Raw genomic sequence first — 24,109 nt, forward strand, 5'->3', positions numbered from 1 at the left:
GGGTTTAGAGCAAATGAATTATCCAGAAAGAGCTGGTCTTCTATGGCTCTCTCAATCACTTTGTCTAGAAATGGCAGATTAGAGACTGAGTGATGATTGTCCGCATCACTCTTCTGTTTGTATGGGGTTTTTTTAAAGTAGTGGATAGATAATTGCCACTTCGAGTGGTGGAGGAAAGGTGCCATTAGTTAGTGATTGATTTATGAGATACACTAAGGGATGCTTGCATGACTTCAGCAGCCAGGGTACGCAGCAGTCCAGGACACAAGTAAAGATTTTCACAGATCCCAGTAGCTCATCAGCGTCCATCATGGAAACTCAGTCAAAATAATCTATAAATAGGCCAGGCAACATTATTCGGCATTTTTTCCTGATTGCACTGTAACAGCTGGCATCCAAATAAGAATGAATTCATTATATTGTATTAGCAAAATCCTTGACAGAAGCATCACAACTAATACCTGTTCCTGAGACAATAATGGCTTCTCTTTAGGACTAAGCAGAATTTGAGATAAATAAGCTACTGAGTTGGTTGTGAACTAGCTGACGCAGTGGTGGCAGAGAAGTAACATGCTGCTGTCGCCACTACTCCATAGGACTTCCAATGGGTGCTGTAGTGCAGCCTGTCAGAATTCAGTATCTGTTTAGTACAGTTCTTATCAAAACACATTTTGATACTAAATATATTTCAAATTATATATACCTGTTTAATTCAAATGTCATTTTTGCATCATCTCCAAAGTTATAGCAATGGCTTAAATCAAACTCTAATTTGAAGCCTTCCAGAGCTCCTAAAATATGCTTTGGCTTTCATAAAGCAAAAAAAAAAAAAAAAAAACCAGAAGATTTATGTCTACATATTGTTCTCCAGTCAGCTTTGTGTTGTTAATAGGCTGATGTGGCCTGCCCGGCTAAGAGATAGTTATAACAATTGAATATCAAACATACATTGTTTCTCCTTTATGATGCTTCTCCCTCTCTCTTTCCCCAATAAACAATGACTGTTACCATCAAATGGTAGTCCCAGGTTATCCCCAGGGATCTAATGTGGATTGGGGAAATGGCTGAAATTCACCTTACGGTCACAAAGTGCATAATCGATCTTTATCAGTACAGAGTGCAATTGTCAAGGAAATTTTAATTAATTGATTGATTAATTGAAAGATTTCTATCACACACTCTGAAGATTCTGCCTGAGGCTGCTATGACTCTTCCATAAAAAAGGGTCACGCTATTTCTACCAGAAATATAATCTCAATGTGCTTTGCACCATTATGGATTTCATTTGTTGTACCCTTTTGTTTCTTTATGTAAGCCCTAAGGCTTTTATTACTAGGAAGTTCTTTGACTCTCTTACTGTGGTAGAACTATCTATATGTGAATCCTAGTTGACTAGTAATCCCAATAGTGGAAACAGCCCTCAAGTGAAATGATGAGGCTTGAGGTCAGACACCTTTGCTTCAGCAACTGCATCCTTCAGAGAAAGATTCCAATGGGCAGCCATGTTGGTCTGAAGAAGTACAACAACATTTGAGTCCAATGGCACCTTTAAAACCAACAAAAAACTTGAAATAAAGCTACTTCCAGCTTATCAGGTTCAGTCATCTCTCTCTTTGTTTTTTGTCCTGCAGAAAGTAAGTGAGAAGGTTGGTGGAGCAGAAGGAACCAAGCTAGATGAGGACTTCAAAGAAATGGAAAGGGTGAGTCTGAAAACAATTGGTAATGTATCCTTACAACATTCTGGGAAACTTTAATTAAGAAATCTGAATATCAAGTTGCCATAAGAGCCTAATTAAGGCAGTACAAGTTTCTTAATGTGATGAAAAGTCATATGATGGCCCTCACTAGTCCTGACTGCAGCCCTCCCCCCCCCTTAAAGTTCCAACAGGCAGCAAAAAGAAGCAGTCTCCTCTGAGCTCATTTACTCCTCATATGTCATATCACTAGTCAAAAGGGAGTGAGGCCTTGGACACATGGGGAAGAGCTAATATGGGACACAAAATCCAAGTCTTCCTGCTCCCTCCCCCCTCTACTTGAGGCAAAAAATGGCATTCCTGTTTATGGCACAGAGCTGGATTTGTGAGAGAAAGGGCCACATGCTTAAGAGGCTGGGTGGTCTGAACAGATTAGGGCATCCCACCTCATTTCTGATTGGAAAATTTTATATCCCACATATGGGATGTGAGTCTTATAGTCAATGTGTATAGAATATAATTATATATATAGTAAAAAAAAAAAGATAACCTTAACCAGGTCAGCAGTACACACACAGTAGTTTGAATCAGAAATTGTTGTTCCGTTTGTACCTTCCATTTACTCTTCATCAATTGCAGAGGCAACCCTCTTCTGTGCTGTGCTTGCCTGTGGTTTTAAGTGCTTTTTTGACCCACAGCAAAAGGGGCACCTCACAAGTGGAAGCAAGACAGTGACTGTAATCAAAAACACAACAGCCCAACTGAGCTTCTGCTGCGCAATTGAGTCACTATTTGAATCACCAAAGACAAAAGTGCCACCCCAAGTCTAGTTATGCACAAAGTCCATTGAAGATGGTGGGCTTAGAAGATTTATTTGTGTATTTATTTCTTAGATTTTTATACTGCCCTCCCATATGGCTCAGGGTGGTAGTTCTGTGCCGAAACTGGCCCCAAAACACAATCAACGGCCGTAAATAAATAATCTAATCTAATCACAATCAAAAGCTAATTGTTGTTATGCATAGCCAATATGCTTGAGCAGCATAAACTCATATGATTTAATCACATGAAATATTTGCTTTTTTTTTCTGATACCACTTGAATTATGAAAACTTGTAACGACAGAGGGTCAGAAATAACTTAAAGGTTGAAGATACTATGAAATGAACACCCTGAAGCAAGATCTTGCTTCTGCCTTTTCTCTTACCTTTGTTTCGATATCTATATATGGGCTGTTTTGACTGGTGGGTTGTCAAGTATTCCAGCACTGAAAGAACTTGATTACTAGGTGTAAGTTCACTCTAATGTTCAGATATGCCTGGAGAGCAGTGACAAGGAGGCTTAAAGACACCTTCCTCCTACAGAGGAACAAAAGGCCAGGTGAACATCAGGCTGTCCTACTATTATAACACTAGCACCTTGATAGATACTAATGGAAGGGTTCCTTGTCTTATGTGATTGACAATGGGCAGTTGGACCCTGATCTGAAGCAAGAGTCTGAGGTATGTTACACAACTCTGGATGCCCTAGTTTGTGTTTTTCTGGAAATATTGGTTAGATACTGCTAACCAATATCTTTTGTGCTGCTACATTTGGAGGAAGGATCTTAACTTTATTCCAAACCGTTAACCAAAACATCACACTTGATTCAAATGTTACATTTCCTGCCTGAAAAGACAGCACCAGCCGGGAAGTGGTTTCAGTGTGGAAGCACTTCCAGATTGATGTTTTATTTACATGATTTTTGGCTTTCCATCATTTTTTGAATTCACATGTAAACTGTGGTGTTCCCACTCTGATGGAAACTAATGGAAATGTCTTCATTGACTTCAATGGACTGGATCATGTATAGCTGGTAATTTATAGTCCAAATCTTGAGCTTCTTCAGCTTCTGATCTAACCCTTCCCCTGATCTAACCAGATGAACTCCTGAGCTACTAATACACAGCAACTCCCATCCCTGTTTTCTTTAAAAGAATATTTGTCTTCATTTGAAGAACGAGTGCAAGCAGAATGATGAATCGACAATGAACTTTTATAGCTCAGTCTTTTTTCACTGCTTTTAAAGTTGGCCTTGGTTTTTTTTTACCTTGACATTGTATGTTGATACATAGAGACCACAATTAGGACACTGCTTTGCTAAGCATTGTAATGATGCATAATAAACGCTAATTATTCCAGAATCCCCCAAGAGTTCATTGTCATCAGTCAGCAAAGCAGGTGAGTGAGCAAATAAAAAGAGGACATGGAGAGAAGATTAGTAAGACACAGCAATACAAAGAAATGTGTATGTATACATAACATGGGATGCATACATGCATGCATGGGAAAATGCAAATTGATAACATTATGTTCTGTGCAAGCTATTAGTAAGTAGGCTAGTTGCTTTTGTGCTGCTACATTTGGAGGAAGGATCTTACGTGGCATTAGTATGAATTTTGTATATTGTTGTATACAAAAGGCAGAAGTTGAACAAAAGTGCTGAAGATAGGGAGATCAATAGGGGGAAAGCTGTGTATGCTGCTGCTAGAGCAAAAGAGATTAAAAACAGGCCTTGTCTGGCATACTGGTTGGGGGAATTTAGACTGTTATGTCTTTAGCTTACTTATTTTTATGATGTTGTTTACCTGCCCTGAGCTGTATTGGAAGGGTGGGCAAGAAAGATAAAGTATTATTTATCATAGATGCCTTTGCAGAATTTTATCTAGTACTTTTTGATTCCTACTCTTCTTCCAAGGAAGTCAAATTACACAGTTCTCCCCTCTCCCACTTAATCCTCAGAACCACCCTGTGAAGTAGGTTACACTGGCAGCAAATGACTCTCCCAAGGTCACCTAGTAAATTTCATAGCAAACATGGATTTGAATCTAGACGCTCCTGTTCTACTCTCCAAGCTCCTTGGCAACTTAACAGTAGTTAAGTAGAATACATTTCAGCTAGCTGGGCAAGAGTTCACCATAGTACAGCAGCTTATCCAGAGCAACAGTCCATTCCTGCCCTTTCTTTCTTCTGTATTGCATTCTGTCCTCTGTACCAGCAGCAATGCTGGAATATCCAAGGGTCACTTTCTTGCTGATTTCTGAATTAAGAGAGGGAACTGATGAAATGGCTCCCAGCTATTTAAACCTAACAGCATGGCAGGTCTGCCCATCAGCTCTTAGGTTTAAATGATTGCCAATCAATTAACGCATTCATTTTGCTCCCACCCATCCCCCCTCTTGAAGCAGGGGTTGGGGAGGGAAACAGATGGCTATTGGCCATTTAACCCTTCCTGGGCAATTCCACTTTCTCCTGGCCACAAAGAAAGAGAAATCCAAACTTTCTGGTTCAGTTCATGGAAATTCTAGCTCAGTGTAGAATGTTTAGGTTCATGACCATTCCTAACCACAAGTACAGAAGCCTGCTGAAGCCTCTGAAATGCAAAAGAGGCACCCTTGATGGGAGATCTTCAAATTCCAGGCCTTATTTTGTGCCCTGTCAAAGAATCGAGAAGCAGATGCCTACTTACCCTCTGCCAGAGCCTAGCTCCCCCCCCCCTCGCTTCCTCTCTTGCTGTAAACGGATGTTCACCCAAAGCAAACGAAACCAATAGGCAAAAGGTTGTGTCTTCTTGAGATTTATTAAATCCTAAATAATTTTGCAACCAAAATCTCAAGAAAACACAACCTTTTGCCTATTGGTTTCATTTGCTTTGGGTGTATTTCTACAAGAAACCAACAGTGGTTCTTCATTTGGACTGTAAACTGATGTTGGCTGCTCTTTCCTATTGTTCTACTTCCAAACTGCAAGAGAGAGAGGGAAAGGGAGATGAAGTAGTCATGGAATTACTTCCTCTGCATTCTCTGCAAGAAATGAGTGACCGGTGGTGATAGCAGCTCCCTTTCATATGTCTCTTGGGGCCCAGGCAAAGTAAGGATTGACGGAGAGCTCACTAGTAACAATTAGTTGGTATAGCTATGAATTCCAGTGGCTGCTATGGGTTCTTGGAGGTTTTTGCACATGTATTGATGCCTCTTTAGGAGATTAAACACATGAAATGACAACATTATAGATCTTTTGTTGTGTCACAGGATTCTGTCACATGTCAGATAAGTTGCTACTGAAGTGCAGCAGTTAATTATAGATGTGTTCCTTTTTAGTTACTGGCATTGCCATTGCATTTGTGTCATTTATCATCTCCTACAAGGAACCATGAAAGAACAAGAACAAATAATGGGAAAGTATTGAATTAGTTTCTCAGTTAGTTTTCTCCCTCTTATATTTCATGTTGCAATTGCAGAAAGTTGATGTCACCAGTAGGGCCGTGATGGAAATAATGGCCAAGACAATAGAATACCTTCAACCAAATCCAGGTAAGGGTGCTTCTCTTTGAACTGGAGTAAGGGCAAGGGTGCTTCTCTGTGAACAAGACTGAGAGATACAGACTGGTTGTCCAGTTATTTTTGTGAGTGTGTAGAGATTTGGAACAATCTCTACACACTCTTCGGCTCTAGTCCACAATCTAACCCAGGCATACCATTTGTATTTATTTATTTATTTATTTATTATATTTCTATACCGCCCTCCCCAGAGGCTCAGGGCGGTTTACATTAAACTTATAAACAATACATGGAACACTACCACTATAGTGTGGTACCATGGTATACAAGTGGTATACCAAACTATACAAATGGTACCATGAGGACCTCTTAATAGCTCTGTAAAGTGGTCCTTAGGTAATAGATAACAGTTTAGGGAGCTGTTTGTACTAGAAGCTTTTCTACTGAATATACTAGCCTGTGTTTCAGTTTGTGCTCTTGATTTGTACTTTTGCTATCCTCAAGGTGTCTGATTCTGAATTAGGCTAGGAGCTATGACATTGGCTGAAATTACATAGGATTCATGGGGTGAACCTCAGGTTGAAAATGTAAATGGTCTGCTCACATCCTAGTATTGATTCAATCTGTGTTGTGAAGAGAATTAAATCATTGTTTATTTGTAAGGTGCTGCTGACTTCTGTTTTCATCTTTGAACAAAGGAAAATGGAACCTCAGATTATTTCTCACCTGTGGAAGTACTGTTCCTTTCCCTTCAGGGTGTATCTGGGCATTGACATTTTATGATAATGGATATCACTTAACAGGCTAGTCCACCATGGCATTCTGCAAGGAAATTATATAACAACTCTTGTCTGGATCTAAACTTTGCTGAGGAAAGATTATATAGGAGCCAGAGCCCCTGTAAAAAATTTACAGTGGCATAAACAGATTGCCTGGTGCTTGATGAGCTAGTGTAGCTGTATGCCATTGCAGCCCTGTGTTTCCCCAAGCAAGACAGAATTTTTATTATTGTGCATTATGTTAGTGTAGGTCCACTGAATACAATACAGCAATTTGCCCCAAAGGCAAATAATATTTTCAGAAGCAGAGTGTCTGATATAGTAATCTTGTTCTTGTTAAACGTTTTGTACTCATCTGTTGGTACCCAGTACCATATTGTAATGGTAATGAAGGATGTCTTCGTATCAAATTGCTTTCTTGCTTTTTAAAAATATATAGGAGTATTTCATACATCTTGGTTCCCCTTGAACTGTATTTGTCCTGTTTACACTTACCATGAGACCCTTCCTTACTTGATTCAAAGTGGAGAGGGAAGGAGTGTCAGGGATCATCTAATTTCATGATGAGCTCCAAAGGAATGCATAATAAAACAAAAAATCTAGTGGCACTATAAAAACTAACAGCAGGTATGAGCTTTAGTTGAAGCTTCACATATTTATCTGAGAAAGTGAGCTGTGACTTAGGAAAGCTCAAACTGAAATAGATGCTTAATTTGATGCCCACTGGACATTTATTTTGCTACCCATTTGCAATCTAAAAGAATGCACCCATGCGAAGTAATAGGAAGTTCCTGGGGCCAAAGGCAATTCAATGATAGCAATAGCTGCTGGGCAGCCTTCCTGAAACTTTGAGAGAAACAACAAGACTGAAAGGATCTGAAGGGTTTATGTGCACATTGCGAAGCTAGGAGAAAGGCAGACTTGTATCCCAGGTGAAGAGCCCTCCATTGTGCCGTCTGTCTTCAACCTTATACTGCTTCTCTCATCTCCAGTCGATTCTGTCTTGCTGATTAGGCTGTTTGTATATTTTCAGCTTCCAGAGCTAAACTCAGCATGCTCAACACCATGTCCAAAATCAGAGGCCAGGAGAAAGGACCCGGTTATCCTCAAGCTGAGGCCCTGCTAGCAGATGCAATGCTGAAGTTTGGCAAAGAACTTGGAGATGAATGTAACTTTGGTAACTTGGTTTCTTTTCTTTTGAATCTGTCAAGTCCCAAGACCTCCATGGTTACATTGACTTGTGTCTTGCTAGTGTTTAGCATTACATACATGACTGTGGAATTCAATCTCCCAGATGGTGTATTTGCTAGTGAGGGGCTTATTGACCTGTCTAGAAGTCAGATGGGGCAGGAGCTAGCATATTTCTGAACATATGGAGAGGGCCTTCTCCAAAAAGAGTCACTTTTTTGATATTTGTACCTTCTTCGACTGCTTTCTGAGTGCACTCTTGCACCATATAAATTAAATATTCACACCAAGACTTTAGTTTGAAATCTAAAGTCTCTCTCTAAATCTAAAGTATTTCTAAATACTGGACCAAGTGGTATATAGCAGTATACTAGATTCACAAATGTCAGGTTTTCACAAACCGCTTAAATGAATAACAATTCTTTCAAATGTAGGACTAGTAGGGCCAGCTTGGTGTAGTGACTAAGCGCAGCTACATTAACTATGGTGTCCCTCTTATGCTGTTCTCTACCGCAAAGCTTGGTGTAGTGACTAAGAATGGCAGCCTGTTATCTGGAAAGCCGGGTTTGATTCCCTGTTCCGCCACATGCAGCCAGCTGAGTGACCTTGGGCTAGTCACAGTCTTGTTAGAGCTGTTCTCACAGCAGCTCAGTCAGAGCTCTCAGGCCCACCCATTCCACAAGGTATCTGTTGTGGGGAGAGGAAGGGGTGCTGATTGTAAGCCGCTTTGAGACTGCTCCAGGTGGTGAAAAGCGAGATATAAAAACCAACTCTTCTTAATATAAAGCTTTAGTGCTCAGAATGTACATGCAGTCAGTACAAAACTAAGCTTTGGGATCATGTGTCCTTTGTTATGAATACCTCCAACACACATAGATGCTGACACAAATACGTATTCCTCCTTGCTTGGAACTTGTGGAGAAGTTTATGTATTAGTTTTTTATCCCATCAGTCTTCCAAGGAATGTTTACCACTATACCACACTGCTCCTGTGTTGTTGAATAAAAAAATTCATCTCCACATCCTGCTATTGTAGTATTTGGAATGTGTATGTCCAGTTGGTTTTCTGTGGCTTTAAAGCTATAGATTTCCCAGATCCCCTAACAGCTAGTATTAATCGTTCCAGAGAAATAAATAAAAGAATATTAGTTCTATAGGGAGTTTTGTATGACTCCACATTTATTGGGGGGGGGGGGGAGACACATTCTGTCTATATTTAAATCAAATAAAGAAGACTTTGTTGTTTCAGGCCCAGCTCTTGGGGATGTTGGGGAAGCTATGAGAGAACTTTCTGAAGTGAAAGATTCGTTGGACATCGATGTGAAACAAAATTTTATTGATCCCCTTCAAAATCTTCATGACAAAGACCTGCGGGAAATTCAGGTATCGATGTAAAGGGAATTTTGGTGAAAACTTAATGTAAAGCTTAATGTGGTAGAGCATCTGCTTGGCATGCAGGTCCCAGGTTCAAACCCTGTAATCTCCAGTTAAAGGATTTGGCAGTAGTTGATGTGAAAGACCTTTGCCTGAGACCCTGGAGAGTTGCTGCCAGTCTGAGTAGACATTACCGACTTTGATGGACCAAGGATCTGGTTCATTATAAGGCAGCTTCATGTATCCAAGTGACACTTCAAGAGGTGGAGAATTTCAAGGGCTCCATTATCTTTGGCCAAGTAGTTAATACGATCGCAGCCTGCTGAAGTGATGTTACTCAAATTTCGGTCATTTCAATGGTCTCCATAGCAACAGTTAATACACATTTCAAAAAGATCTAAATCTGTTTAACCATAAAATTGTGGTTTTACACATGCTTCCAATGGCTACAGTTGTATCCACCTCCTTTATGTAAACTCAGCAGGATAATGTTTTTCCATTAGCAATATATGCCTAAGGGTTCCCAGAATTATAGCTTCCAAAGTCAGGATCATATTGCTACCCAAAGACCAACAGGTAATACTTGTTAAGTGCCCACTGTGTTTGGATTTCTGGGATTCTCCACATTGTAGTGCATCAGGGCTCATTGACACTATGAACTTAAACTGGTTTCCAACTAGTTTGTAATTGCATCCCTCCTGGGAACTGTCAGAGTAATAATTTTATTAGCATGCTGACAACGGGGATGCAGGCATCTGTATCTCACTTGCTACTGCTTCTTGAAAGTTAAAAATGTGTTAGAAATATCTAATTGAATCTATATATAAAGCTGTCATTTGGGATTGAGAGCTCTCAATTTAATGTATAGATTTTTTTTAATTACTATAGTCAAAAATTAAAAGCCAGCCACCATGCAGATAGCCAGATTTGCCAGCCGTGGCTATCAATTCTAGTGGAGCCCCCAGATTTATAGAAAATGATTTGTTTTTTAAAAACTTAATTTGAGTTTAACTTTCCCCTTCATTCCAAAATTATAGTTTATGCAGACAGCACAAAAAGAAAAAAACCCCTCAGGCAGCAGGACTGGTAGCAACCCAAAATGGAGGGTGAATATGCAATATCAAGCGAAAGATAGCAGAAGAAGAAGACTGAAATTTAGGTGGGGAAGATGAGCCTAAGTCAGGGAACAAGAAAGCCCCTTCCTCATTAGGCATCTTATTGTACAATAGAACTGCAATGAAGAGGAAGGGAAAGGAAGGAAAGGCAATTGTAAGCTGCTTTGAGACTCCTTTGGGTAGTGAAAAGTGTGGCATAAAAACCAACTTTTCTTCTTTTAACAATAATAGCCAATTAAAACTCAAAATGATTTTTTTAAAAACACCACATTTATGAGATGTAGCCTTTAAATGAGGCTATAGATGTTCTGAATTTCCAGGAACCTGAGTGGCTACAACTGTGTAGCTCTATTTCTTCTTCTGTGGCTTTGACCCTTCAACATACTTGATAGCCTGCTTCACATTTTAAGAGTTTTCTGCCATACCTTCAGCTCTCTATTTGAAGCATAAAACTATCTTGCTGCAGTGAACCTTTGGGTTTCACACCACAGCAGTCTGTAGATATTTGAAATTATGTTTTATAGTTGTGCAGTGTATCTGTGGAAACTCTGTCTGCCTTTTTCTTTCAGCACCACCTTAAAAAACTGGAGGGCAGACGCCTGGACTTTGACTACAAGAAGAAAAGGCAAGGCAAGATCCCTGATGAGGAGCTCCGTCAAGCTCTGGAGAAGTTTGATGAGTCAAAGGAAATTGCTGAGTCAAGCATGTTCAACCTGCTAGAGATGGATGTGAGCAAATTGTTTTGATCTCCTTTTCATATTGACAGCTTTTTGTTGGCAGTTTAATGAATTTTTAAGAGCCTAAGAACTGAGTTTTTTGTTCGTGTTTCCTAGACTCTGCTCCATGAGTATGCAGATCTAGCTTTCCAAGGTCAGTTCTTTTGAACATCCTGCTGGAAAAGTGAGTTATATTGCCGTAATATGAAGGCCAAGACTGCAGAATGTTTTGGCCAAGTGGTCCCAATCAGTAAATGATTTTATTTGCTACCCATATCTGTGCAAATAGAGATGAGATTCACTGTTAGACCATTGGACCAAGAGTTAAATGTAAATCTTAGTGATCAGAAATAAAACAGCAATTCTTATCATGCTAAAAAATTCAATGAATATTCTTGATGATTCCGCCATCAGTTGGCTTCATTTCTAAATCTGTATAATGGGAATAATAGCCACCTGCTTCAGAAAGCTGTTCAGAGTTGACAAAGGGTGCATTTTATAAATCAATCTTAAACTAAACCAACATTATATATTGAAAAAATAACAAGAAAAAGTTAATCAGTGATGAAATAGGACCATAATAGTTCTTGGAACCTTTCTGCATTCCACTGAAACTGCATTTGGCTTCTCTCTAACCTCTTTGTTTGAGAGGTTGATTAAGGCTCTGTCTACTCAGAGGCAGACTATGGATGGAGTTTCAGGTTTGTTTGTTTTTTGAGATGGAGAGGGACAAACATCCCTCTTTGTTCCAGAATGGTGCTCTGTTGTTGCTTGTACCCTGTAGACTTGTGAAGTAAAAAGTCTCAGCTCGATAGTACCCCAGGCTCTTACTCCTAAAGTAAGGAGGGATCCATCCTTCCTCCTGAAATGATGGTCTGAGACACATACCTGCCAGTGGGTTTTCCCTTTATTAAGCATCTAAGCTATGCACTTACCAAAGGTGATTTCCCATTAAGGTCAATGGCATCTCTTAAATAAGCTGCAGATGTACCTGTTGCAAGACCTGGAGTTGCAGTGACATTAAGGATTAGGACTGCTTCAGCTGTTTCTGGGACACATTCTAGGTGCAGTAGCTGATGTGGCTGTATCCAAGTTATATGCAAACAATGACAAAATCCATGTTGAACTGGTGAGGCATGTAGTGCAGGGTAAGGAAAATTCCTTCAATTGAGTTAGTAACATCTGTGAGGTATATAGGAGAGTGATTTAAAATTTTGCCTTTCCATTTGGCATTGTACAGCAATTTCAATCCTGTCTGTTACATTTAGATTTGTAATTGAAATTTACAGAGCAAGATTGAATTTTCAGGTTTTCCAAATGTTCAAAAAATAACAGCTCCTATATTAAGTGATTCTTCACATGGATACAAGCAATCCCCGGCTGCACTCGATCCAAATCCATTTAGCCATGCATTCTTTACCAGAATGGCAAGTACCAAAAGGCACTAGTTGGTCCACCAGAAAATGACTCATGACTGAACAGCAAGCCATCATCTGCATTCTGCTTGCTGTGCAGTAGAGGGCCCTTAGTGCATATGCAGTGCTGATACTCAGTCCAGTGTGGTGACCTTGTTCACGTCTCCTTCAGCATCAGAGGGTTGCTACCAGAAGGAATTACTGTGAATAAATTGAATGATACTATTGAAATCAGGCTTTATCTTAATGTGCTTTCTCAGATTGAACAAGTGAGCCAACTTTCTGCACTTGTACAAGCTCAACTGGAGTACCACAAGCAAGCCACCCAGATCCTACAACGAGTTAGTTCCAAGCTGGAAGAGAGGTAATACGCATGCTTTTGCTTGCCAGGTATCAGGGTAGAACCAGTGTTTTAAATTTTATTATATTTAGTCTAACATTTTGCCTCTTCCTAGTCTTATTGATCTCTGACCCATTTAAAAAGTAGTGCTATCTGCTACGAGGATAACAGCAAAAATATTTTTTGCAGTGAGTTCACTGTTACCACCCACACTAACATTTAAATTCCCATTTTACAGGAATGGTTCCTTATGCTTCTGTAAGTAGCCCAAGAAGAAAAAGCAGAATGTGTACAGTACTTTTTATACTATCACAACAGTAAATGTAGCAATCTGCAAAAAAGAAAGGTCTAAAGGTCTAGAATTTTTTAAATATCATTAAGTTGGAAAAATTAGAAAAAGTTCCTTTGACTAGGATTTATTTCACATGCTCAGTGTGAGGGAACATGATGAATCTCTTGGGATAGGGAGTTCCACATGGTGGGGAGCATGACTCCAAAATATCTGTCCCTTATGTTTATCAGTCTTAGAGCTTAGGTGGGCATAACGGTGAATGTTTGTGTGGGCTACTGTATTAATGGCATTCTTGTAACATAATGTGTTGTCCTGATCTACAACTCAGAGTTTCAACTGTTTATAGGTTTCAAGAATATCTTCAAACATATGTGTTTATATGTTCTGCTGCTGGATGTACCACTGTTAGTGAGGCACAAGATAGAAATGCTCTTGTAAGTCTTTCGTTGACTTTGGTGATTATAGTACAGGCCTAGGAGAAACACAGGTTGCTATTCTTTATTTATTTCATTTGGATGTGCCATCTCAGGGCAGTGAACATCACAGTATAATAAATACAGTCTGTTAAAATATAAAATGTTTATAAATATAAATTTATAAATAAATATTTAAAAAAATTAATAGACTGAAATAGCTGTCAGCACCAGGATGTGTCATTTCTGGCATTGCCATTATGCAGTGAGTGTGTGAGGAGTCAAGAAGGGGAGGGGAGAGAGAGGCCTGACTTATGATTAATGATTCCCATGTTAGCTATGGTTTCTGGTCTAGAACAATGTAGAATGCAATGCTATTATATAGGACTGTGCATATGCTGCGGTTTCTAAAAGGAACCCAAAGCAGAATTCTTGGGTTCCCATATCCTGATCTCCCATTGCAAAAGTCATCCTCTTCAAAATGCTTAATTTCAGAAAACAGAATTCAGTTTATTCTCTGATTCAGGGAAGGAAATAAAAGTTTTTTATTGACTCTTCCCAATTTCCTAATCAGACATCCAGGAAACCGGGGGTACCCCAGCCTACCCATTTGTAGTCGGTACACCATGGAGAACTTAGTGTGCTGGGACTGGGGTCAGGGAGAGCAGCTCCCTTACTGCTGCTATTGTGCCCTGAGCCCACATGGTTCTGTTTTATCTTTGCCTTTGGTTTCCCTGAAGCTAGCTCCACATTGGGAACTGCTGGTCCTACACAAAGCATGGGTTTTCTAAACAAAATTTAAGAGATGTAAGTGGAAATCTCCCAAATGTATTTATTTATTACTAATCGTGGCAAAATGTATTAAGCTTTTCTAAATTTATCAAGAGTTTTGCCAGAGCAGGGCTTCCCAAATTTATATCAACCTGCACTTTTGGCAAAATAGGATATAATTTTTTAATCTCATCATCACTATCATCCTTCTAAAGAAAGAATCACACCAAAAATGCTTTGTATTTTTAGTAGTTATCCAAGACTTTGTTTATATGCACCAGGATTTGCACATTTGCTTTTATTGACTGTACTTTTGCAGAATGTGTGGTGTTATTTTTTTTTTAAATAAAACATTGGCAGGCTAACTAACTTGGGATGCATCACTGTGCCCCTCCACTTCTAATGCACACTAGCTGTTCTGTTTCAGGCCAGGATGCTAATGACATTAAGCACCTTGGACAAGTCCACCCAAGCTCTCTTTCAGCCTTCTTTCACTGGAGATTGTCTTATATACAGTGCCAAGGAATCTAGGCAGCCTCATATATGAAAATGCAATTACTAATGCAGGCTGTGATATCTTGGCAGAAGCTGAGCTTTTCTCTTAGCAAACAGCAGGTTTCTAGCACTGTTTCCTCTGCAGGTTGTAAATCCCTGTGGTCTCAGAAATCACAAACTTGGGGTTCAGAAATACAGTGATGGGAGCATGAGAGAACTACCAGTCTCATTGCCAGTACTTTGCATTGTGGCAGCTGCAGATGGCTAGAATGTGTACTACAGTTTAGAAGCCAAGCAGGATCAGGTCATATGAGGAGACAGTAAAGTAGCTGCATCTTAGCCTACATTCTCTTTCTGAGTCACTTGTTGCTCGGTACAGCCACTTATTGATCTGTTACATACAGCCTAGAAGACCCTCCTGATCCTGCCACTTACTAGCTGAGACCCATAGTTCCCAATCCTTTTTTCTCTCTCTCTCTCTTAATTTAGGGCACTTTCACATGCTACAGGGTGGCACCCCTGGTTTATCAGCAAACATTATTCTTCAAAGAGTTGGAGGAAAACTTCTCTCTTTTAAAATAACCCTGTGCATTAGGGTAAAAATATGTCTGGCCCAAGGTCACTCAGAGAGTTTCATGGGAGAATGGAGATCTGAATCCTGAATCCTCTACCCTTTATACCACAATAATGCCCACCGAATAATTGAAGCTATGACCCCCCCCCCAATCCCTTTATTATCTTCTTGGCTGGGCAGCCCCTTTTCTTTCTTTGTTTTTCTGTCTCTCCCACCCAGTTGTTTAGAAATATATGCTAAAATACAAACCATTGGGGGGGGAAGGTGATTTGTTCATTATGCTCCTGATGATGAGATAAAAATTTGCATTGTATATGACCCAGATTAGAGATAAGAGGGACCAACTAAAATCCTTCCTTTCTCTTTGTTTGAAAATGGCACATGAGAAGCTGATGGTAGTTCAAAATTTTTAAAAACCTGTTTTATTTTACTTACGTATCAGGTTATTTTACTTACAAAAGTATCAGGTTAAGACTTAGAGGCAACCAGAATTGGGTAATATTGTATAAATATAAACAAAATCTGGTCCATCACAAATATATATACCTGTTTAGTTGCACAAACAGTTGCTTAAGCACTGAAGAGACCTGTTTTTGGCAGTCTCGCTGAAATACACAAGCATAAGTTTTTTAGTTTTTGTTTTTTATCACAGACACTTAAGTAGGTGAAGGCAGGAATGTTCACTGAAGCCCCAGTATCCCTTCTTAACCATTTAAAAGGGACCATTTTACTAGGAGCTAGTTTCCTCAGTCTGAATGGGGATTGCCCTCCTTCAAGATGAGTAACCATGTTAGTCTGTCTGTAGCTCTAGAAAAGAGCAAGAATCCAGTAATACCTTGAAGACTAACAAAATCTGTGGCAGGTGTGAGCTTTCACAAGTCGCTGTTCACTTCAGATACACTTAGAATGTAAGCCCATCTACACATATCTTGGAGAGTGGAGTGATTTTAGATCCCAAATGACAATAGGAGGTCAATGAGAATACAGTGCCCATGTCTATGCCACTGATTTGAAGGTATAATTTTTCATCAAACCTGAGGTATTTTTGAGTGAGAACAAACACAGTGACAAGATCTGGCAGGATCTGCTGCGGTTTTGTCAGAGTTGATATTTCTGTTGTTGTTGTTAGGTGCGAAGTTGTGTCCGACCCATCGCGACCCCATGGACAATTATACTCCAGGCCTTCCTGTCATTCAGCATCTGAAACCACTCCATTCAATACTGAAACCTTGTTGCATATTAATACAGAAAAACATATGCAAGCTGAATAATAAAAATAGAAAACAACTTCTTCTGTGAACTTTGGAATGTTTTAGTTGGTTTTGTCAGTTATACCATGGAGAACAGGAAAAGGAATACTAAGGAAAGAAAAACGAAGAAAGGTGTGGATGATAAAAAGCTAAGAATCAGCCGCATTGTCAGTTTTCCATGCTAAAAGCTGATTATTGTCTTGATACTTCAGGTCACAGTCTATATACTGGAAGAGGAACTGAGTAGTGTACTGGGTTTAGCATGACATATCCATAGGAGACAATGTCTTATTCATAGAGTGTGTCTTTTCTTACCTGTCCTCTGCCATGAGCTCTAAATGCCTCCTAAAAATCCTGTTCCTGGGGATTGTCATAATTACTGGATATTTACTTCCAATAGGAAAAAAATTGTTACTATAAATTAAATGTGATTCTTTTCATACACCTCTACTTTCATCCAACAGGGTTTGGGGGGCATTGCAGGCTGCTGTGGGAGGGGAGAGATGAAAAAGTTGTGTGTGCTGTTGGGGCAGAAATCTTGGTGCCCGTGCGGAAACTCCAAAATCCAAGTCAAAATCCTGATGTTTAAGGTTAGTTGATACATGTTTAATGTGCTATAATAGGTGTTTGCTCATGTCCTAGTAGAATAAAAGAGGCAGCAATACAGCCCAGGAGAGAATATCAGCCGAAACCACGCATGAGCTTGGACTTTGGAAGCAATGAAAATGCTCAGCACAATGGAGGGATATCTCATGCCACCACCCCTAAGCCATCAGGTAAGCAGAACAGGAACTGAGAGGCTCAAGAAAAGACAATTGCCTACCAGAAAGTAGATTTGGGTAATGTGTTGAAATGGGACAAAACGTTTCAGGAGGGACTTGAGTGTCTCACATTTCTGGTATACCTTCCAGAAGCTGAATTCATATATCTCCACTGCCACACCCTGTACCATCCTTTTGAGACAGGCCCCAAAGTATGCCTCTGTAGATGGAGAACCTGTGGGTTCAACTGCACCCAAAGCACTTGCTCTCTTGTCACACACTTCTGCATCCAGGGCACTCTGTCTTCTGCCATATGCATCTCACCTGGGAACACAGAATAGACCTGGGTTGTCCTCCCCGGCCCTCCTTGGGGACAGCCTATTCCAGGAGTCTCTGGGGGGGAGCAGCTGTAGGGTCAACCATTGCCTCCATGCTCTGTGGGTGGGGTATGAGAAACCTGTGCAAATGGACTCCTGGCCTGGTGCTCTATCTTGGTGCTCTGCCCTCCTCCAGTGCTTCACAGGGCTGATTTCCTATATCCTGTTTGTTGACCCACCAGGGTGACCTGGTGGATACTGGATTATATGGGCTGTTGGTCTGATCCATCTGGGCTCTTCATATTTTATACTCACAATCAACCTGATGAGGAGTATGCATACATCCCTCTTCATAATTGTCCATAGAAAGAACAAACCAGCCAGCAGCAAGGACCGAAAAGGGTGGCCCAGAGCAGCAGCCTCTGAAACAACATGGCACTGTGGATTTGTAAAACCATTAGATATTGGATTAGTATTTGTGAGTTTTAGCAACCTATGGTCCTCAAAGCCAAAGGCAGCTTATTTGTCATGTATTGCAATTCATTTGACTACAAGATATGGCAAATTTTTGTAATCCAGGTTAGGCTACAAAAACAAGTTTATTGAGTCCTAATGGATCTCCAGTCAAGGAGGCTGTGTTTGTCTTGGTGGGACAAAAATTTTGCAGAGCTGCTTTGGAGACTGACATGCAGTTCAGAAGCTAACTTGAAACATGCCAGATTAAATCCATAGCTTTAAATCTGCTTTGCATTTTTACTTTTAAAAAAGCATTTGCAATGACTGTGGTTTGTTTTTTTCTTTTTTGTTTTGCATCTGTATTAACAGAGCATCACTACTTTAAAATAAATATTTACTTCTAGCTTTCAAGTGCTCTCCTAGCAGAAGCTATGTTTGTTTCATTGCGGAAGTCTTAAATTTAGCCTACTTGAAACTTTATTGCAGCAGCTCTAAAAAGCTGAGTGGGATATTAACCAGGAATGAGTGGAATGTTCTGGAGAAGGACAGCATCCAAAGAGTGCTCTGAGTTGAGGAAGTCACATGCACGTATATATGCCACATTTAATCAATACAAAGTATTTAAAATTGATATAACTGGAAAGTGAACCCACTTTCAAAATCAACCTGAAATAGAAATAGCACATTTTCACATCCCTGTTTTATGAAATACTATATGTTCAGTGGTACTATGGATTTTGCAAAACTCGGCTAAGGGGAAAATGACTGGCCTGAAATCACCCAGAAAGCTTTCATGTCACACGGGGATTTAAAACTCTTGTCTCTCAAACCCTAATCCAATATTGTAATCCCTACATCAAGATGGAAGCAAGAAGACAAGCCTGCTTCTTGGCATCTTCAATATTCCAAGTACTAGACCTGATTTTTCAACCGACAATGGCCATACAATAATTTTGTACTCCAGCAATAGCTGATGCTGAAGCTATAATGGTATTTCTCAGTTTGAGCTATGGATCCTTTCTGAGATCCCTGAGCTCTAATCATTTTTTTTAAAGATACCTGCCTGGCTTTCAGTCTAGAGGAGCATCTGATCTAGGATGTTATCACCAATAATGGGTTGCTGAATCTAGTACTAGTACAGCCGGCTTGGTGTAGTGTTTAGGAGTGTGAACTTCTAATCTGAGGTGGGTTTAGGGTTCCCCCACGTGCTCCCCCACATGCAGCCAGCTGGGTGACCTTGGGCTCACCACAGCACTGATAAAGCTGTTCTGACTGAGCAGTAACATCAGGGCTTTCTCAGCCTCACCTACGTCACAGGGTGTCTGTTGTGGAAAGAGGAAAGGGAAGGCATTTGTAAGCTGCTTTGAGACACTTTTGGGGAGAGAAAAGCGGCATATAAGAACCAACTCTTCTTTTTCTTCTACTATGGGAAATTCACAGGCAGAGCATGGCAATTATTGCTATGTCTCATTTATTCTCTAGCTGTTGAGGGCACATTGTTCCTAATCATGGCTTCTCACATTCAGCATCTGAATTCCAGAGACAAAAAGTAGGAATGTTGCTAACACTGGTTTTCCTTTTCTTTTTTCCCCCTTTTCTCTGCAGGTGCTCCTATGGACCAACCATGCTGTCGAGCTCTCTATGACTTTGATCCAGAAAATGAAGGGGAGCTGGGCTTTAAAGAGGGTGATATCATTACCCTTACTAACCAGATTGATGAAAACTGGTATGAAGGTATGCTTCATGGCCAGTCAGGCTTTTTCCCCATCAATTATGTGGAAATTCTTGTTCCTTTGCCTCATTAGGATGGCTGAGTCACCCTGTCTTGAGTTCCCCACCTAAAAAAAAAGTCATCTGTTGATACCACTGCTTATAAAATTAAATAAAAGAATACGTAAAATGGCTGCTAACTCCACATCACAAGTCCAAGCTGCAGTGGTTTTTAAAAAGTCGCCAGGCCCCACAGACAATCTTTGGTTTTCGTGTTGTTGTGCTGCATAGTGGTTTTCGTGTTGTTGTGCTGCATAGAAGATACGTGGTATCTTCTCAAAGCAACACAGCCAGGCACATGGGATTTTCACTTGACACCCCTAGTTGCCATGGAGACGTTGTTTTCACAGTGATGGAGATCAAAGATGGTGGCAAGAGGTGCGACTCAGTGATACTGTTGTGGAGGAGCAAGTGATTGGATTATCAGAGAGGATAAAGCCTATCACCACGCTACTGTAATTTTCGTTCTCTGTAGACGAGGGAGAAATGTCCTTGGTCATTCCATCTTTCCCTTCCCAAGGAACATGATTTATGCAGACCTAATGTTGCTAACCAGCTTTTTGTGTCTTCTCATCTAAAAATGTCTCTGACTGCTGCCCTTAGAGAAACAGCATAGTGTGTTGCACTGATTTCTCCAAAAATGAGCTGCCACCATGGTTGGGGTAGAGTATTTAATAAAGAGCCTGTTCAACATTCAGGTTAATTTTTTTAAGTATCCAAAGGATAGGCCAGTGAAAGTGTATGACTGCAAGCCAAATATGGCTGTTCAGAAATTCTGAATATAATAACCATAATGCCAGCAGCAAATACATGTTGCTAGAGAGAAAATAAATGTTCACTTAATAAAATGTCTGGCACAGATACCATGTACAACTGTAAACAGCAAGAGTCCTTATTTGACATACTCTCTTCAAAAAGTAATGAAAAGCAACTCACACCATGTATTTTTATTGTCATCTACCTTGTGTTCTTTGAACATCATTTATGCATATTCTGCCCTCAATGAGGACTAAATAAAAAAAGAATCGCCGTGCTAAGCAATTAAAGCAACATGTGGCTATATATGCAAAAATGTTTGGGTTTTTTTTCCTCTACGTGTTCCCGTTTGGGATTCCCCCCCCTCCCCCAGTCCTCGCATTTTTGTGTGGATGGTGTTGTGTCTAGCCGATTCTCTGTTATTTTTGGTAATAACTGTTGTAAGATTTTGTTTAATTTGGGTTCTCCAGAGTTCTATTTATCTATAGAAACCTGTACAGATTCTTCCTGCACTGCTCCGGATGTGCCACTTCAGTGTTGGATCATGTGAAATGAAGCAATCCTCCAGCTTTTAATGTACAAACTATATCATGGAAAGTATTGACCTTTCAAATAAAAAATGCTGACTGATTAGCCAGAACAAAACTGTGTGCCTTTTCCCTCTTTGTTTTCATTCAGGTCGCTGTCCTTGCTGCTATTGCAGGACTAGCACACCCTCAGCCCGTGGGTCGTAAGAGTCTTCTGGCAGCTAGCAGCTAATCTCCTCTGTCATCACCACATCAAGGCTTGGCTTCTGGCTGCCATGGCTTAGCTGTTCTGATGTTACAGAGGAGGAGAATGGCTTTAGGCCTAGCATCACAGTGCTCAGGGGCCCTGGGAAAGCCTTCAACAAGCACTCATACTTTCTGGCCAATGAAACTGCACACGCATTACTTGCAGACCTTTGGCTTCTTAACAACATCTTCATGTCAGTTGAGTGGTTTTTTTTTTTTTTTTTGGAACCTTTAATGAAAACACGCAGATGCTTATGTAAGTGATGCATCGCTGTACTCAGAGTCTGAATTCAGCCTGAAACAATACCTATGTTCCTGTTTGGAACCTCTGTAAGATTGTCTTCCTACTTTACAGGAATGAGCTATTTAAAGATCAATGTAATATTAATGCTGATGTAAGGACATTTGAAGTTTGTGGAACCGATGGCCAAAGAGAGCACTATGATAAGTCACAAGCCAGTCCAACCTTCAGCCTACAATGTACTACTATATATTTATCCATAGGGCAATCTAGTAGAATCTGAAAGAACTTAGAAAGGTGCAACATAGCATAGGATTGCATTATTAGATAATGAGCTTTTCCAACAAACATATAGTTTCCACAATGTCCTATAAAAATACCCATTCTTTCATTGTTCTTTCCAATTTACAGTAGCTATTCTTGCACAACTCCATGTTCTGCATTTAATTTTTATTATTTATTTATGGGATTTATAGTCCACCCTATCTTTGGGAACTTAGGGAACTACATAGACTTACAAGCGCTCCTTCGTTCGTTTCAGTAATCACAAACTTTATTTATTTATTTGAAATTTGAAATATTTATGTAGTGCTTTTCTGTCAAAAAGTCAAAGCAATTCTTCCTAATGTAGTTCTAGCCTTCTGACACAAATCCCTCAGGCACAGAAGGACAATTGTAATTTCAGACTGGCTTCTAGAAATATTCACTTATATGGATGGATGATTCATCTTTCACTCATCCTCTAATGCTGTCAGCTCAATGGTTCTTCCAAACACTATATAGTACCTTGTTTGGACTCTTTAGGTACTCAGAATATTCCTCTCCCTATCTAATGGTTTTCAAACCTGGGATGTCTGACCCGACAGCCTTACTTCATCACTCTAAACAACCCCACTGTTACCTCAGAAAACTGAGGACGCCTCAAATGTGAAAGAGCAAGTGAGCGATAGTGTACTTAATGCATCAGAAAAGGTTTCCTAATTAAAACAACTAGACCCTCCCAGAAGTTTTAAAGATATGACTAGACACATGTAAAGTTTGGTTATAAATGCCAACTCAGTCCTAAACAGCTTGGTTGGGAGGACATAGAGCTTGCTTGCAAATATGCACCCATAGAGGCCTGGGAGGTTTTTCCCATGGTGCAATCCCACATCACCGTTGCATGTGTATGAGAATGTTACTACCATGAGGTAAGCCACTTACATGCATCTTTCCCACCTAATTTACAAGGGAAGGATGGTGATAATAATGTGATTGACCTTCTCTGCATGTAGCATTTTGAGATGGTACCACAGGAAAATGGCTTCCAAGCATGAACACATATTTAGAATGAGGGTAAAACTTCCAGCAGTTGCAAGATGGGACCAAAGCAGTATTTTGCATCTGGTTCTTTGAATATACATTATATTGATTGTCAAAATAAAACTGTTTCAATCAGAACTCATAAGTACAATGAAGCCTAGCCAGAGGGGAAATGTTTTAGTAGCTTTATGCTATGTGCCTATGACTGATAAATATCAAATCTCAGGTCCTTGGAAGTTGCTTATCTTATGGGACTGGATCACTGACAGCCTGCCAAGGCATATTTTATCCATTACTGATGAAGGCAGCCTTGCGCTGTCATTGGTTGGTTAGGCTACCTTCAATTATTTAGGGTGAAAAGCTTTACATTTCCTAAATGCGATATAGGCGCTTTACTGCCACAATAGTCTAAAGCCATTTGACATATAAATCTTTTCAAACAAGGTAAGTGCAAAATTCCTTCCAACACTGAGAAATAGCTATATTTGCTGGGCTTGGTGCTCTTCATTTTTATAAAAGAGGTTACCCAGGGCACAAAAGATCTTCCCCAGAAATATAACCATCACTCCCATGAAGCACTGCAATAAAGTTCATGCATAAATGTATCTCCAGTTACCAACAATGCTCTTCCTGGACTCACCTAGGATCATTATTCTTTAATACATATGAAATTATAACATTTTAAAAATCATTTCATTTCCTTAGACAAGATCAAAGCTCTGTTATGTGGCTTTAGCAGAAACTTCATCTCAATAAGTTGCCTTAGAGCTTGTTTCTTTGCCTGTGTGGAGAGGGGCTGGAGACGTTCCTAGAGGGATTACAGAAGGTTTACTGCCATACAAGGATTTGAGACTCTAGTGTGGTGGGGGAGACATTACAATAGAACAGTGGCAATATTTACAGTCCTTATATACATTAAGAATTTTGGGGGCTATTGAAGCACTGTCTCCTGGATTCACTTTATGTAGAATTTCATAGATTTGCCAGTGCAATATACT

The 24,109-nt window shown here is 39.9% G+C and overlaps 1 protein-coding gene across 5 annotated transcripts in view; it reads left to right on the top strand.

Moving 5' to 3' along the window:
• Positions 1–21,440, top strand: part of SH3GL2 (SH3 domain containing GRB2 like 2, endophilin A1) — a 90,734-nt gene extending 69,294 nt beyond the window's left edge. For 3 of the 5 annotated variants that reach the window (XM_077345143.1, XM_077345147.1, XM_077345148.1), the window contains 8 exons: positions 1,632–1,700; positions 5,974–6,046; positions 7,826–7,969; positions 9,230–9,363; positions 11,039–11,197; positions 12,861–12,964; positions 17,378–17,511; positions 19,875–21,440. In XM_077345143.1, coding sequence (XP_077201258.1) covers positions 1,632–1,700; positions 5,974–6,046; positions 7,826–7,969; positions 9,230–9,363; positions 11,039–11,197; positions 12,861–12,964; positions 17,378–17,511; positions 19,875–20,074 — 1,017 coding nt within the window. In that variant the 3' untranslated portion in view covers positions 20,075–21,440. The remainder of the gene's footprint in view (positions 1–1,631; positions 1,701–5,973; positions 6,047–7,825; positions 7,970–9,229; positions 9,364–11,038; positions 11,198–12,860; positions 12,965–17,377; positions 17,512–19,874) is intronic. The other 2 variants (XM_077345146.1, XM_077345145.1) reach the window with 2 other exon arrangements.
• Positions 21,441–24,109: the final 2,669 nt, after the last annotated feature.

Source organism: Paroedura picta, chromosome 7, assembly GCF_049243985.1.
Source record: "Paroedura picta isolate Pp20150507F chromosome 7, Ppicta_v3.0, whole genome shotgun sequence".
NCBI classification, from domain to species: Eukaryota; Metazoa; Chordata; class Lepidosauria; order Squamata; family Gekkonidae; genus Paroedura; species Paroedura picta.